At 39.3% G+C, this 17,638-nt stretch overlaps 1 protein-coding gene across 1 annotated transcript in view; it reads right to left on the reverse strand.

Moving 5' to 3' along the window:
* Positions 1–7,322: 7,322 nt before the first annotated feature.
* The window catches only part of ARAP2 (ArfGAP with RhoGAP domain, ankyrin repeat and PH domain 2), a 159,180-nt gene continuing 148,864 nt past the window's right edge, over positions 7,323–17,638 (reverse strand). The window contains exons 33-34 of the mRNA XM_006759331.2: positions 13,318–13,452; positions 7,323–9,466 (exon numbers count right to left, since the gene is read on the reverse strand). Coding sequence (XP_006759394.1) covers positions 9,074–9,466; positions 13,318–13,452 — 528 coding nt within the window. The 3' untranslated portion in view covers positions 7,323–9,073. The remainder of the gene's footprint in view (positions 9,467–13,317; positions 13,453–17,638) is intronic.

Below are 17,638 nucleotides of genomic sequence, written 5' to 3' on the forward strand. Positions count from 1 at the left end.
AGTGAGAGAAAGTAAAGTACTGAAGAGCTGCGTGTAGAAAAAAACATCTGGAGAATGTGTGATATAACATCCTACAAAAATTAAGAGGACATGTAGTTTGGTGAAGTTAAATCATTCTTAATTTATTCTAAAGTGAAGTCATTACTATTAATACCAAGGCAACCAGTTAAGTGACGTATTTGTCAGCATTGGAAGGTCTTAAAACTTTTGATGAAAGTCTTTTAGAAAATTGCAGAGGTGAATAGGGAAATACTTTAGAAGTTTTTATAAAAAATAAATTTAGATTACAGTCTGGGTGAGGGGCTGAGGGCTGTTTTCAGGCTGGCCAGCGACTGAAGCTCCCAGCCTCCCCTTTTTTTCTTTCTTTTTTTTTTATTCCTGTGGGGTCTGATTTATTTACCTTCTATAATTGAAACTTTGTTGCCATCACTGGAGCTGAGAGGTGGCTCCTGCTCACTCCAACTCTGAGGCCACTGCCTGCTGAAAGCAGGTATCTGGGGTTTGTTTAGCTTCTATAATTGAAACTTAGTTGCTTTCGGAGCTCAGAGCCAGGCCACGGCAGGCAGGGAACCTTGGCTTCCTCCATCACTGGAGCAAGCAAGCCTCCTGCTCACTTCAGCTGCGTGGCTGCCGGCCACCATCTTGGTTGGGTTAATTTGCATATTGCGCTGATTAGCCAATGGGAGGCGTAGCGAAGGCATGGTCAGTTACCATGTTTGTCTATTATTAGATAGGATGGGAGATGGCGACGTAACCACGAAACGACGTAGGTGGAGTCTAAGGTAACTCAAGGACTGCCTGTATGTGATTAGAGTTGGAACATTCAGGTCCCACCCCAGGGCAGGAAGAGGGGCTGGAGAGTGAGTTCAGTCACCAACAGCCAGTGATGTAACCAGTCCTGCCTATGCAATGAGCCTCCATAAAAGCCCAAAGGAGAGCTTCTGGGTTGGTAAACACGATTCAATACGCAGCTTTGGTGAGAGTGGCCACTGGGAGAGGGCCTGGAAGCTTCTGCTCTTTGCCCTGTGCATCTCTTCCACCTGGCGGTTCCTCAGATATACCCTTTTGTAATAAATGGGTAACCAGTAAGTAAAACATGCCTCTGAGAATTGTGAGCTGCTGTAGCAAGTCAAACCCAAGGAATGGGGGTTGTTGGAACCTCCTCTCTCTCACTGGTCCATCAGAAACACAGGAGATCACCTGGGCTTGTGACTGGCATCTGAAGAGGGAGGTGGGGGGTCTTGTGGGCAACCTGTGGGGTCTGATGCTACCTGTAGGTAGACAGTGTCAGAACTGAGCTGAATTGTAGGATACCCAGCTGGTGTCTGAGAACTTCTTGAGGGTGTGGGAACCCCTTTCTCTTCCACACACATTTGAAATTGATATTCAGAACCCCTTAACTACTGAGTTAACTGAAAATTAATATGGACTAGGAGTTTTAGCACCAAAAAGGAATAATTGGTGAAAAAGGGTTACAACCCTGTGCATGTAGACATGGCAAGCCACGTGCACACTGTAGCCTGTGTGCCTAGAGGTGGAGGGGAATGGGGGAGATTATAGAAGGGAAAAGGAAGAAAAGGGAAGGGGAAGTTAGAACTGTAGAGCTTTATTATAGACATACAGTTCTTCCTGTGGGGTTCTCCATGCAGTGTTCTCACAATTACTTAGTGAGAACTTCCATGAGCCCTAGCTCCTAGCATAGACTTTCCAGACTAATTATGTTTGCTTCACATTCCAGTTAGTCTTTATCAACTCTTATGCTATTTTACCACTATAATGCTGCACATTTCTTAACGTGATTGACTAAGGAAAAAGGAATTATCATATATTCAACTGCTGGGCATCTATTTTCAAAATACATTAATAATGTTTCTCTGGTTAAAAGAAAATATTTCTAATTGTGGTTATAAAATACGTACGCATCTTTCACATAGTTGAGTAAAAACTGAAGAGTTTTTAAGGCAAAAATTATTTAAAGGAAGGCTGTGTCTATTTGAAGAATGAGTGGAACGTTAGGCCACGTCCATCAAATTGCAGAGCTGGCAAGTTACCTGCATTGTGGATGAACCACAGTCACGTTGCTTGTTCTTCACCTAGTTGGGTATCTAACAAATTTAGATCCAACTATGAAATTGCTAACTAGCTCAATACCAGTTATATAGTAGGTACAAAGCACATATTTGTTAAGTGGAACAAGAGTGAATAGAACAACAGAATGATTGAGGAAGGAACTCACTTTCACTAACTGTTCAGGAGTATGACTAGCAGAATGCCACATGTTTTGAATAAATCATCTGTCATTCTTTTCCTTGAAACAGTCCTTCAAGTTACGTATCCTTTGCTCATGCCTTGTACATTGTAAATGCTCAATATATCACTTTCACCAGTAAAATGCATCATTATGACTATTGAAACGGATAGGCTCTAACTTCCTAAAGGGTTTTAATCCTCCAGAACTTCACAGCAGCAACTGGAATACTCATCTGCAATAGGCTTAATATTTACTGTTTTATGTCTCCAAATTCTCTTTGTCTGGACCAGAGAGGAGGAGACTGGGAAATATTTTATGACTACAAACCATTGGCATTTGATAATAACTTATTGCTCTATTATTCTAAAAATGGGACACATTAGCAACATTATTGCAGTGTCAGACTTTTTAAAAAATATTATTAGTAAGTAGAAAAAGCAACAGAATTTTTGCTACACAGGATGTATGTTTCTAGTACTCCTTCCTAAAGGCAATTACATTATAATCTAATTATTTGGGAAGTACAGTAGGGAATTTATAAAAATATGCCTCTCATAAAACAGGATTGAAAATGAATTTTAATCAGAATTGAGGGAGACCAGAACTGGACTCTGCTATTAAATTATGGTCATATAGAAAAAATGAAAGAGTCTGTCCCAATTTGACATTTAAGTACCAGTAACAAAGGGATTAAAAAAGTAAAAATAAAAAAGGTGAAAACGCAAAATAAACTAATGATATACAAAATAACACTAAACAGAAACTATTACACCATTACCACAAACTATCAGATAAACATCAAGATTTGGAAATAATTTGAACTAAGTGTAGGGGGTGACTGCTCATATCTATGCAGTCATCCAAGAAATATTTATTACCCAGTTCTTTCTGAGGCATGAAAGAAAATTCCCTAAGGGTCTTTGGGCTACTTCTAGGGCATTTTATAATGATTGATTACATGTGAGGCCAGGAATTTGTTTTGCAGTAACAATTTAAAATGTGTATTACCGGGAATTCATTACTCAAGTTTAATGACTTTGATGAGCAGATTATCTTTTAAAATATGCAGTAATGTCTGGTGTTGTCATTTGAACAGTCCACTCATAGAAATGATTTAAATTTTTCTAGTATTTGAATTATATTGGTTGTATAAGGGAGCACGTTTAAAATATTTTAAAAAGTGATTGAATACCTCTATAGATGTGTGTCCATTTGTCACTATGTTAGGTTCAGTCATTTCACTAAAGAAGCCTCAATCCTGGTAATTTTGTTATACAATTATAAAATTTTAGATGAGGTCTGACTTATCTGGAATGAGTGTGTACCGTTGTTTGCTTATGTGCAACCATTCTTGAGATAAAGTAAAAAGTCATTGTTTTATAAAATCATATTAATAAAGCCATCACATTTCTAAAAATTTAATCTAGCATGTGAAATGTATAATTTTTAATTTTTTTCTTAAATATTAGTTAGATGTCTAATTTTCTTATTCAACTGGGTAACTATACAGTTGTAAGACTACTGACTAAACCATTCTACTGGTTACTTGAGTAAAGTAATTTTATAATTTTATTTCATGGAGAGACAAGAATTGGTGGATAGCCCTGGCTAGTGGGGCTCAGTTGGTTGAATATTGCCCTGTGCACCAAAAGGTCACTGGTTCAATTCCTGGTCAGGACACATGCCCAGGTTATGGGTTCAATCAATCAAGGTTTCTCTCATGTATTTGTTTCTATTTTTTTTTTCTCCCTCTCCCTTCTGCTACCTCTAAAACAACGACAACAACAACAAACAATGAATACATATTTAAAAAAAGAATTGGTGTATATTTAGAATAATTCTATATAATAAAAGGCTAATATGCAAATTGACTGAACGGCAGAATGACTGGTCACTAAGACGTGCACTGACCACCAGGGGGCAGATGCTCAATGCAGGAGCTGCACCCTCGTGGTCAGTGCGTGGGAGCCTCTCACGCCTCCATAGCAGTGCTAAGGATGACCAACTGACGGCTCCCGGACTGCGAGAGGGTGCAGGCTAGTCTGAGGGACCCCGAGTGCACAAATCTCCTGCACCGTGACTCTAGTATATACATGAAAACACAAGCCAGACCAATTCCTTGGAAGCAAAGATTAATAAATTCATTTGCCAAGGAAGAAATAGATCTCACAAAAGGATTAAGGATTCCTGTTACTATGAGGTAACTGAGCAGTTGGGCAGAACATGATGAAAAAAATATTAGAATTAATTCAAATTTACTCGATCCAGGCACACTTGTAGAGTTTGATCTATGTTGTAGTCAGCACTTCCAAAAATAACAGCCCTGGGTACACCCCAAAGGGAGCTATGGGGAACCTGTAAATGGATCCAACATTTAGCATCAAGTCCAGATGTGCTGTTCAAGCAAGTGTTGCCTTATATTGCTGGGACTTGGTAAATAAAAGGAATTTAGCAGAAATGAGATGGAAGTTCCTGATTTGGGGGATGGCTGATAGCTCTGTATTGCATCCAGGCTTCTCCATCTCTGAAATGGAAATGTGTACCTTTCTGGAATGGGGCATCATCTGTATTTACTCTCTAAAGACACTGACAGCACTTCAGTGTCCAGGAAGGAGAGAGCATCAACCACCAAGATGATTGCTTAGTTCTATGTGCGAATGGTCTCAACAGTTGTTAGGTGGCAAAGCTTTTCCTCAAAAGAGTTAACCAGCTTTGTTTATTCTCTTTGTTCAGGTGGGTCCCAAGCTAGATCTTGCACAGCTGTTAGAAAGGGTGTTTAAGACATTTTCTATCAGTGGACAAGTTAACAGTGCAACGGCTCTTTCTTTATCATTGTAATAATTTCTTATCCTTGCTCATGAGTTGGACCAAGTAGGTTCTATTTGTGAGAGCCAGCACAGAAAGGAAAAATTTTAGCTGGCAGAGGGCTTACAGACTGATGGCAATGTAGTCAACCATGTAACAATTCTGGGAAATATGGTGTATTGAGCTCTTACCTGTTCAGATGGCATCTTCTTACTGGGTGAGTTGGATCCCGGTCTTTGAAATTTGAATTGCAATTTTCATGTGAGATATAAGGATCTTATTTAATAATATCTTCCTTTATAAGAAATGCCTCTGTATGATACAGTGTTTCTTACCTTTCCTATGTTTTGTATTAGTATCGGGACACCAGCTTTCTTGAGATAATTGTCTGTATGGTATATCTTTTCTTCAACTTTATGCTTTCAACATCTATCTTTATATTTAACTAGAGGCCCGATGCACGAAAATTCGTTCAAGAGTAGGACTTCCTTCCCCCGGCTGCCAGCACTGGCTTCCCTCTGGCACCTGGGACCCAGGCTGCTTCCTTGGCCGTCCACAGGCACTCCAGACCCGGCTGGCTTCCCTCAGGCCGCCTGCAGGCACCCAGGACTGGGCTGGCTTCCCTCTGACCCTGGCTTTGTCAGGAAGGACAGCTGGAAGACATACAGTCTAATTAGCATATTACCCTTTTATTATTATAGATGAGTCCTTAGAAGCAGCAAACACATAAGATTTTGTTTGCTTTTAACTTAAGTGTTTAGTTATTTTGCATTTGATATATTCAACCTTATATCTGCTACCTTACTTTTTTCCATGGTGATAGGCCACTATCATTATATTGTTGTTACTTTAAATTTAGTGTTCCTTTATTCTCCAATTTTAAAAGTTCCTTCTTCACTTTTCCATTGTTTTCCTCTGGTGTTACTATGCGCAGCTCTAGAATTTCCATTTCATTTTTTAGATTCTAATACTCTGGCAGAATTATCCAACTTTTCCTGTATTTTATTTTTCCTCTACTTTTCTTGATCATATTAATCATAGCTGTCATTGAGTCCTTGTTTGATAATTCCAATAGCATGTTCACTTGTAGATCTCTTTCATTTTATATTTTTCCCCTTCGTTTTTGTTGTTGTTATTCACAGGTTCCTGTCTCTTTAAATGATTTTTTAAAATGTCAGATAGTGAAAAAACTTGCTGAAATTCTAGAAAATATTATCTTTTTCTAGAGAGGATGCACTTTTTTATCTTTTGGCAGAGAAGAGGTTGATGACATTGATCTAATCAGGGACTGAGCTGAATTGGGGAAGGTTACATTTATGTATGTATGTATGCATGTTTTGTTTTCACTGAGAGATAAGTGACATATAACATTATATTAGCTTCAGGTATATAACATAATGATTCAATATTTGTATATGTTGCAAAATGCCACAATAGTCGAGTTAACATTTGTCTCTATCCATTCACAAAAATTTCTCTTGCAATGACTTTTAAGATTTACTCTTAGCAATTTTCAAATATGCAATACAGTATTGTTAATGATAGTCATCATGCTTTATATTACATTCCCTTACTTTATTTATTTTACAACCAGAAGTTCTTACCTATTAACCCTCTTCACCATTTTGCCCACTCCCAACCCTTGCCTTTAGGAACTAGCAATGTAGTCTATGAACTTGGTTTGTTTGTTTGTAGATACTCCATATAAGTGATATCATAAGGTATTTGTCTTTCTCTGATTTATTTCACCTAGCCTGTCCTCAATGTCCATCCATGTTGTTGCAAATGGCAAGATTGTATTATTTTTTATGTCTGAATAGCATTCCATTATATGTGTGTGTGTATATATATATATATATATATATCTCACCCATCAATGGACACTGAGGTAGTTTCCATAGCCTGCTATTATAAAGAATGCTGCAATTAACACAGGGGTCCATATATCTTTTTGTGTAGTTATTCTTCAGAAGAATAACCAAAAGTGGAATTGCTGGATCATACGGCTGTTCCAATGTCTAGTAATTACTTTTAGGGCTACAGAAATGAAAGTTAAAGTAACATCACTCTGTTTGTGTCAGGTCTGCATATATTCATCATTTAAAAATAGAACAATATTTGTATTTATGTACATGAAAAAATGAATGAGCTAGTTTTACATATATATTAAACTCAACTGTTTTAAAAGGGAAAAAAGGAAAGACAATCTATTTTATTTAATTCATGACAACTTTAAACTCTGAAAATAGAGACAGTCACACTCAGGTGGACTTGTAAAACAATTTTAATTTTTACTCAAAATATATGGGATATCATTAGCCCTTATCTTACACTTGGAAAAACAGAGAGAGCATTGTACAGGAAACAGAAGCTATTAGATTTGAAGCTCAAGTTTCAAAAATATTCAGATAAGACAGGTACACTCCAGATACTATTCCCATTGTCCAACATTAATTTTCATATGGCTCCTTACTTTATAACATAAATATCACTTATTAGGATCACTGTTTAGTTTGGGTTTTTTTCTAAAATACCAAAAGGCTCCCCAGCAGTGCCCATCTATTTTATAAACTGACCTGCAGTTTTCTCTTCTTTAAAAAAATTCCAATCTATTTGGATTAAAAGAATAAATATCACATATCCAGGGCAAACAATTTTATCCCCACCAAATATAAGTGTTTTACAGTGAAGAAACTCAGAGCATTTGACAGCATATTACTGTACTGTGATCAGACCGACCAAAGCATGGCCCTTTGTATACAAATTCTGATGAAGATACTCAAAAAAGTAGAGGGGAGTCAAAAGAAATGCTAGGGATAAAGCATCCATACATAAAATAAGTTTTCATGGAAACTTGCCAGACCTGATAGAATTCTAAAGACACTGCTGAAAAGTGCTGCCCCTCCCATGAGCTATAATAAGTCCGACAAGCCCTGGGGGAATCATGGACTCAGTAGCTGATCCGAAGTGGATGTCAAGATAGATAGGGCTTTGTTCCCCTACCTCCCGCTGCCAAATGGCCGCATGCTGCATACTTCCAGTTCATTGTGACAGTGCGGAGAACCATGTTACCACCTTACTTAAAAGCAACAAGAAGGGGGCGTACACAGTAAAACAGTAACAAAAAACCACAATAACAAAACGCTGCAATGAAGAATTGTGTTCGTACCAAAACCATGGCGAGGAACTCTTGAAGACCAAGACCAGTTCCTGGACACAGCAGCAGTGCAGTTGGCGTCCACGCCGGGCCCTGTGCACACGCCTCCCGGGCAGTGTAAGTTTCCTCTCAGCAGCCACCACAGGGACCTGCAGTGTAGTGAGTGGCGACTGTGGCTGGTCCACTCACACCCCAACGAAGCGTGGCCAGGGCCATCAGGCATGTTTGTTGGCCGAGTCAGACTCTTGGGAAATACTCAGTCACTAGACATTTTCTTCACAAGCCACTTCTCAAAAGTGAACTGGAATACATCCTAACCTCCTAGGTTTTTAGGGTGTTTGTTAACTTCTGGGCCCTTTTTAAAACCCCGGTGTTGTGTGAGAGGCAGCCACTAAAATAAACCCTCCCCATTTTCAACTTACTTCCCTTTCTTTTCCCTAAGGTAGACCTTCTGTAAACCTAAAAACATGTGCTCACTTAATATACAGGGTTCCTCAAAGTGCAAAATGTGTTACACATAGTTTCATAGGCTCCGTTTAAACAGCATTTTATACAATACAGTACAGTTGGATCTCTGTGCTCATATATTACACCACTTAAAAGACACCTACTTCAAAAGGTTGGCCACTCAAAGTAACCCAAGGACTTTTTACACACGGTTAATACAGGGGAGCTGTACAAGCTTTGTTCAGACCAAAATAAAGTTAAATCTTACACTTATCACATATATACATATATATTCCCAAATGCTCTTCAAATGAGTACATACAGCTAGACAAATGTTACAAACCATTAGAGTTTGCTTTCTGATTTGTACACAAACATTGTATGCAATGTTCTTTTAAAAAAAAATCTGCAAGTCATTTTATTTCTTTCTGTAAGATCGGCTCGCCCTGTAACTCTTTCGGAAGGGTTCTTGACCGCTGTAGAACCACGCTGAGTTCTCTGATGACCTGGGACGGCAACTTATTGTCAGCGTCCAGAGTGGCTTTGCCGTTCCTGTCCTCAGTCTTCCCCAGGGTCTTTGATGAGCCTTTAGGGCCTTTCTGCTGCCCATGAAAGGCCTCAGTCTCGGCCTCTGTGTCCTCCAGGCAGTAGAGGCTGCGATGCTTCCGGGTTCGATGCCGCAGTTTATCGTCCCTGTGCTCCAGGCAGTGGGCCACCATGGAGGCTCTGTCCTTCAGGGTGCTGTCCCCAGGCTCCTGGTCCCGCTTCTCGTGGAGCCGCAGCTTCTCCAGCTCCCCCCTGGCGCTCTAGGGTAAAATGAAACACCGCGTGGGAAAGCCTGACTTGGCAATTTACATTTGAAAAACGCATTCCACATAAAAGCTGATGCTTCTTATATTCCAGCTTATTTCTAGGATTTAGGTTCTAATTTTGACACAAGTGGCTTCCCTAAATTTTAGTACTGATCCGAGAGCTACAATGTGGACTAAAATGAAGACCATAGAAATTCATTTGAACGTGCATTTAACACAGAATTCCAAAGATGCCTTTCAGGGTAGTTATTTAAATCGAGTGTCTTTTCAAACTTGCCTCTTCCAATTCCCTTTTGCTTGGATGTGCCACATGTCCGTGTATCTCTAGTTATACTCACAGAGAAAAGGAAGTCGCTGTGGCCCCTGAGTTTGGGGAAATGCTCTTTGTACCACAGCCTCTCTTCAAGATAACAGCATATTAAAGACGCTGAGGAGTATTGTGACAGAGAAATCTGTTTAACTTCTTTCTCTGTGTGTGTTTTTTTAATTTATTCCCAAAATATTTAGTAAAATCTTTCCTCCCACATAATATTAGAATTCCACAGAAATATTTTTAAAAACACCAGTAGATTAGAGTACACGTTCATTCAGTAAACTGTAAGGACCTACAGGCATGGAAATTCACTGTCACAATACCTGCGAAGGTATAGAGGTACACTTTCCTTTTAATGTTTCCCCTCAATTATGGTCCCAGGTGCACAACATAGTGATTAGACATTTATATACCTTATGCAGTGATCACCCCGGGAAGTCTAGCGCCGACCTGGCACCTTACAGTTATTAGAATAGAGTATATTTCCTATGCTGTGCGTTACATCCCTGTGATGGCTTTTATCAACTGGCAACTGAATATTCCTAATCCCTTCTTCTTCACCCATCTTCCCAGCCCCCTTCTGCCCACCTGGCACCTTACAGTTATTAGAATAGAGTTGAGTATATTTCCTATGCTGTGCGTTACATCACTGTGATGGCTTTTATCAACTGGCAACTTAATAGTCCTAACCCCTTCTTCTTCACCCATCTTCCCAGCCCCCTTCCTTTCTGGCAATCATCAATTTCTTCTCTGTATCTATGAGTTTGTTTCTGTTTTGTTTGTTCATTTATTTTGTGAGGCTTCTTTTAGAGCCCACATGTAAGTGACATCATATGGTATTTGTCTCTCTCTATCTGACTTACTTCCCTTTGCATACCCTCCAAGCCCACCCATGTTGTACCAAGTAAGATCTCATTTGTTATGGCTGAGTAACAGTGTTCAATACTAATGAGATGAGTGTTCCATTATATGTATGTACTGCATCTTCTGTATCCTTTTGTCTGTTGATGGACACACAGGTTGCTTCAATATCTTGGCTATTGTAAATAACGCTGCAATACAGGGATGTATATATCTTTCAAATTAGTGTTTTGGATTTCTTCAGATAAATGCCCAGAAGTGAATCATTGGCTCATAGGTGGCTCTATTTTTAATTTTTTTGAGAAACCTCTGTACTGTTTTCCATAGTGGCTGCACCAATTTACAATCCCACCAACAGTGCACAAGGGTTCCCTTTTCTCCACAACCTTGCTTGCCAACACATGCTGACTTATTGATGACAGCCATTCTGGCAGGTGTGAGATGATAACTCATGATTTTAATTTGTATTTCCCTGATGATTAGTGATGTTTAGCATCTTTTCATATGTCTATTAGCTTTCTATATGTTTTCTTTGCAGAAATGTCTATACAGGTTCTATGACCATTTTTTTATTTTTTAAGTATTTATTTTTTTCAATGTTTTTGATTTTTTTTTTAGAGAGATAGAAAGGGAGAGGGTTAGAGAGATAGAAACACAGATGAGAAACATGATTGATTGGCTACCTCTGCACGCCCCCTACTGGGGACTGAGCCCCCACAACCCGGGCATGTGTCCGGACCAGGAATCAAACCATGACCTCTTGGTTCGTGGGTAGATGCTCAGCCACTGAGCAACAGCAGCAGGCCCTATGCCCATTTTTTAAATTGGATTGTTTTTTGGTGTTAAATTGTACGAGTTTGGACAATAATCCCTTATTGGATGTAACACTGGCAAATATCTTCATTTTGTTTGTTTCCTTCACTGTGAAAAACCTTTTTAGTTTGATGTAGTCCCATTTGTTTAGTTTTTTTTCTTTCACTTCCCTTGCCCAAGGAGATATTTCAAAAAAAATATTACTAAGAGCAATGTCAGAGTTAACTGCCTATGTTTTGTTTTTTGTTTTTTTCTAGGTTTATAGTTCATAGGAAAATTTTTAATTTTCACTAATTTTGTTTTAATGCTTTTTAAACTTTCAACTTTCCCCCAAAGTTGGAATATTTTTAAGCACTCTTTGCCTATACGTTGAATCACCAAATCACTTCACTTAAATTTACAAAAAAATCTTGGGTTAACTACTCATTAATTTTCCTATTAATAGTTCATGGAGTTGTTTTAAAAGCCTTTAACAATATCTTCAGTGTTTTAGTTCAGCTCCCTGGTCTTAAGTATGCTAAAAACATTGTCTCTGAAATTTTGAATTTTGTATTAGATAACAATTATATATTCAATTATCATCCCAATTCTTAACTGGTACTGATTAATGTATTTTAATACTAATACTATAGCTTTTTCTTTGGGCTGTAATTGATCCTAAGACAATGTCAGGACAAGCTGGGTCACTATAGGGCATATCCACTCCCTATGTTGGCTTCACTTGTTCAACCTGTCTCGCCCAACCTTGGTTTCTGGGAAATGCAGCCCTTGGAATTTTAAGCTTCTAGATTAGCTAAGGAATCCATAGTTTTGTAGGGCAGTTTATTACCCAGAATGGCAGGAGAAACAAACAAGCTCATGATTTCTTGGAAGATATTCTTCTCTTTGATTACATTAGTGCAGAAGGACCAAGTAGGCAACAAAGGTAATAAACCAATGTTTCCAAAGCTTTTATCTTTTTAGAGAAGAGGAATATTCTAATGAGATAAGTGTTCAAGAAGAGATAGGCATGGACAACTATTTCTTAAAATCTGATCAGTAAGTTAAAATGGCTTTAGTCTTTCAAAAGATATTTCTGTTTGGAAAGCAAGAAATTCAAACAGCTTAATTCCAAACCCAGCCTCTAAGAAGGACATCTTTTACATGCGTTTCCTTCTGCTCTGAGAGACTCAATGGAGGCTCTGAAATGTGCATTAGCCCCAGAGCAGGCGTTTTGAGTGAAAACTGCCTCCACTGTTTCCTGAAGAGCCTGTACTTCAAGCTCCGGTTGATGCCACTTCTGCTCTCCCTGCCCCTCAAGGTGAGAAGGGGAACAAATCGCGGCTTTCAGGAACAAAAATGCCAAATCTTTTTTGATGCTCAGGGGTCCTCTTGCAGCTCCTTAAATTAACTGGGACACCCCATCGGTTCCCAAACCACTGCTTGAATATGTCACTAGAAAGTCTAGTGACCAGGGCTCCAGCAGACAGCTGCTGCTATGGGCTCATTCTCAGATTGTTAGAAGTAAACCTGTAAGACTAATTTGAGACTGATTTTACCACCAGAGCTTCTGTACACGTATTTAAAATGGCTCGGCTACTTTAGGGATAAGCAAACAGGTGGAACTGTGCATATTTAACAGTCAATGGCATCATTACACTAATCATTTCAAAGAAGTTAAAAAAAACACACAAAAAACTTCAAAAACATGCCTTAGAATTTCTCATGTTTTCTTGAGGGATGTGATTTTTCTTATGCTTTTCAAAGATATTATTCCTGATTTTTTGAAGCCAATGAATTAATGAGTGCACTCAATCACAATAAGACCGAAGAAAACAAATGCTAGAATTAACATAAACGAAATAAAATCCTGACCTACCTCGATATTTCTCCAGGCTTGGGTGGCATTTTTCTCCTGCTGGATGGGAATGAGAGGCAAGCCTCCGATTTTGGGGTTTTTGGTTATGGAGCGTTTTCGTTGCTTTCCAGCAGGTGGCCGTATATCATTTTCATGCTGTGGAAACACAATTTCTTGCCGTTGGTGCGTGACGTTATTCTGTGGTGTACACCCTGTGACAGAGCCACCTGGCTCGCTTTTCACACACACATATCCAGTGACCTGCTTCCTATGAGAATGCCATCGCTGCATCGCCGGAGGACGTAAAACTCTTAAGTGAACTGAGCTTTGAGGTCTCAGTTCAATTTCTAGGTCTCAAATACATGCGTTCGGTACTACTTACCAAACCCAAAGGGGTGGAATATTCTTTTTTTAAAATAAATTTTTAAAATATATTTTATTGACTTTTTACAGAGAGGAAGGGAGAGGGATAGAGAGTTAGAAACATTGATGAGAGAGAAACATCAATCAGCTGCATCCTGCACACCCGCTACTGGGGATGTGCCGGCAACCAAGGTACATGCCCTCAACCAGAATTGAACCCGGGACCCTTCAGTCCGCAGGCCAACGCTCTATCCACTGAGCCAAACCGGTCAGGGCAAGGGGTGAAATATTTTAAAAACTGTCACATCTCTTCGTGGGAGAAAAAGAATATACTTGTCTATACTTCCCAGCCCTATAATCAACATAACTATGTGTTCACGTTTGTTCTCTCCACCAGAGGACTTCAGTGTCAACATAATAAATTGACCTTATGTAGCCCAAGTCTACCTTAGGCACGTCACCAGAAAAATTAGCCTTAATGTATGACCTTTTGAAAATGTTACTTTTTCATCTAATTGAGTTCCAGAGAAATGTTACCTTGTACACAGGTATTTATACTGAAAATCATTGTACAACAGAGAGTGTGGCACATTTGTTCTCAAATTATTGACTACATATTCTTGCCACCGAGCAGTTGTAGATATGACTGGGAAAAAGTTAATTTTGCAACTGGGAAAAATATCCACAGGTAAAAATAGAAGCTCTTGACTGATAAATCCTTGAGATACGCAGATAAAAGAAAAATCTTTAAAGATTTTTCCACTCCTCAGGGTAGATTCACTTGTCAGATGTTGGGAAAAGCAAATTGATTTTCAGACAACAATCTATGAAAGAAATACAGAACAGCAACTATAAAATGAGCAGCTTACAGATGTTACGGTGAAATGAAAAACATTCAGTAAGCTATATAGCTGAATGCCTACTCTTATTTTCCACTACTCTTAAGACTCAATAGAGTCTTGTTCTTATGTTGCAATTAGTATTTTAATGTAGGGTATTAGAGCACCGAATGCATTTCAACAAAGGCTGACTGCATACCCATTGTAGAATAGCTGATTTATATTGAGGGGCATACTGCTAGACTTTGGGGCTTATCGATATACATGTATTATCGCCTTTCATCCTCAGTGATCCTACAGTGTAGGTCCTACTTATTCCCAGACTTAGTGTATATGCATAGGGTCTGTCCTTGAATTTTAACACATTGCGGGCCAATAGTTGTATTGCCAGCTTTACCCAGTGGCCAGATTAGTTTCTATTGAGCGAGTATAAAAAACATTTTACATAAATGTTAAAGGCACGCTTTAAAATCAAATACCCATCGCATTTGGAAGTTATTTATTACATCTTCTGACAAACTAATACCTTTTTAAAGTATGATACCATGTAAGACACTGTGTAATATGAAGCGAGAATTCTCGTGATCCGTCCGCCATGTGTTAAGGAAGTATTTGCCTTGGTTCAACAAACCAAACACAGTAGATGCCTGCAATATTTTAATCAGAGGGAAAGTGACAAGCTTCGGGACATTTCTATGTCACGGTCCCGCACTTGATAAAATAATTTTGATGTTATATACGTGGGATGTTCCCAACGTGTAAAGCTGGGAGAAAACTGGCTGGGAAGGAAGTAGGCAATCCTATGGATTATGCTTACGCTTTTCCTCACTGGTGTATAGTGCGTGCATTAAATGACATTCTGAGGAACCTAAGAGCAAATGCAGTTTTCAAACACCATTTCTTTTCCTGACAGGACAGACAATGCTCTGGATGCTGCCTCATTAGGTCTCACTGAATGACCCAAGAGGTATTTTTCCCAACAGCAGAAAACATTAGATCTAAGCAATATGTTCTGATACTTCCAGTTATGTATAAGTGACTTCCAATGTTCTCCCGCATAGACCATATAGCTGAGATCATACTTCCATTATTATTACCAATGATCACATCCCCAAATCTTCATTTGTCTCCCACTTTCTAGTTTCTTTCCCCAGCTGTCACCATGTTATACATTAAATCATCAGGCCTTGTTCATCTTATAACTGCAAGTTTTGTATCCTTTAACCAACCTTTCTATCCCCTTCCCTTCACTCCAGCAACCACTTTTCCACTCTCTGTTTTTGAGTTTGAGTTGTGTGGTGTTTTTTAAGATTCCACATGTAAGTGATACCATGCAGTATTTGTCTTTCTCAGTCTGGCTTATTTCACTTGTCATGAAACCCTCCAGGTTAATCCATGTTGTTGCACAGGATGGTATTTCTCTTTTTTAAAAAAGTTGAATAATATTCCATTGTGCATGTTCACCACATTCTCCTGACCTACTCATCCATCTGCCAGCAGACACTTCGGCTGTTTCCACACCTTGGCTAGGGTGAATGATGCTGCAGGGAACACAGGGTTTGCCTCTCACTTTTGACCTTGACCTCGTATCTTTCCAGCTCACTTCATTTAGTTTCATTCACTAGAAGCATTCTTAGGCTCCTTAAGGCCTTCAATCCATTCCACTCTGCTCATTTTCCCCACTTCCTTCACAGCCTGGCCTCAGTTTCATGGCCAAAGAGTATACTCACCTCCTTATCAACTCCTTCAAGTCCTGTGCTCTTTCTCTCCCCTCACATGTGCGGGGCTAAGCCCTGAACCTAAACCCAGTTCTGCTTACTCTATGGGTACCTATGGACTGATGGAGGAAAATAAATTAGATCACTCTGGAGATGCATCTCATCTTAAATTAACTTTAAATCTCAAGTGAGCACGCAGCATTACCTGACTACCATGCAACTCGTTTTCTCCCTCTCTGAAGAAATCTCATCTTTTACTCTTCCTTGCACTTCTAATATCCCCCAGTGGAGTGACCATGCTGATTTAATTTTTAAGATTATTAATAATCATTCAAGATGTTCATTTTCCCCATCAGGAAATGTACCAATCTCCTCTGTGTTCACAGCCATGTAAGCGAGGCTCCCTTCTCTTCAATCAGTACTGCTCTGCTTAAATAACTTTTCTCCAGTCATATCTGTAATTGCTCAGTGGCCAGAATCCATAGTCAGGAATTTGAGGACAAATGTGCCACACTGTGCTGCTGCTGATTTTTCCAGCAATGACGAACCAATGGGCACTTACATTGCTTCACATCTGCCCAGGGCCTCTGCTGGTTTAATCATCACCCTCTTCCTAAAAAAATTAACTTTTCTTCCAATTACTGCATTGTCTGCATCAGCATAGAAGCAAAGTATACACTTTCCCACTTTAAAGATAAATCAAAAGCCCCAAACCTACCTTGACTCCTTGTTTCTATCTAGTCACAGCCTCATTTATCTACATGGCAAATTCCTTGATAGAATATTCTGTAGCAATCACCTACATTTTCCTCCTTCCTCAACCCTTCTCATTTCTTTTGCTGTTTTACATATATATATATGTGTGTGTGTGTGTGTGTGTGTGTATACACATATATATTAGGCATTTAAAGTTAGAATGTTCCAGGGCTTGTCTGCCATCTCTTTCTCTCTCCCATACAACCCCCTCTCTCATTCTCTCTCTCAGATCTCACCCAAACTCATGGTTTTCAATAAAGTTTAAATACTGACTTCCCCAAAATTTACATTTCAGCCCCAACCTTTTGCCTGAGTTTTTCATCCTTATATCCAACCTGCTATCCAGCATACCCACATGTATGTCTAAAAGGTAACTCAAATTCCATGTGCCAGAACAGAGCTCTCCCCTTTCCCCCCACCTCTGTCTCTGACAATGTCACTTACATCTATCTGCCTGTTGCCCAAGGCCAAAAAACTAAGACTCTAATCCTCTCAAACTGGTATAGCCAATTACTGTGAAAGCCTTATTGGCTCTGCCTTCCAGTACTCTTGAATCTGAACGTCTTAGCAGATCCACCCTAGTCAGAGCTGCCATCCTCACCCACACAGGCATTCCTCCTGCTTCCATCTCTGACCCTTGAGGGTACGGTTTCTGCAAAGTAACCA

Source organism: Myotis davidii, unplaced genomic scaffold (genome assembly GCF_000327345.1).
Source record: "Myotis davidii unplaced genomic scaffold, ASM32734v1 scaffold235, whole genome shotgun sequence".
Classification (NCBI taxonomy): domain Eukaryota; kingdom Metazoa; phylum Chordata; class Mammalia; order Chiroptera; family Vespertilionidae; genus Myotis; species Myotis davidii.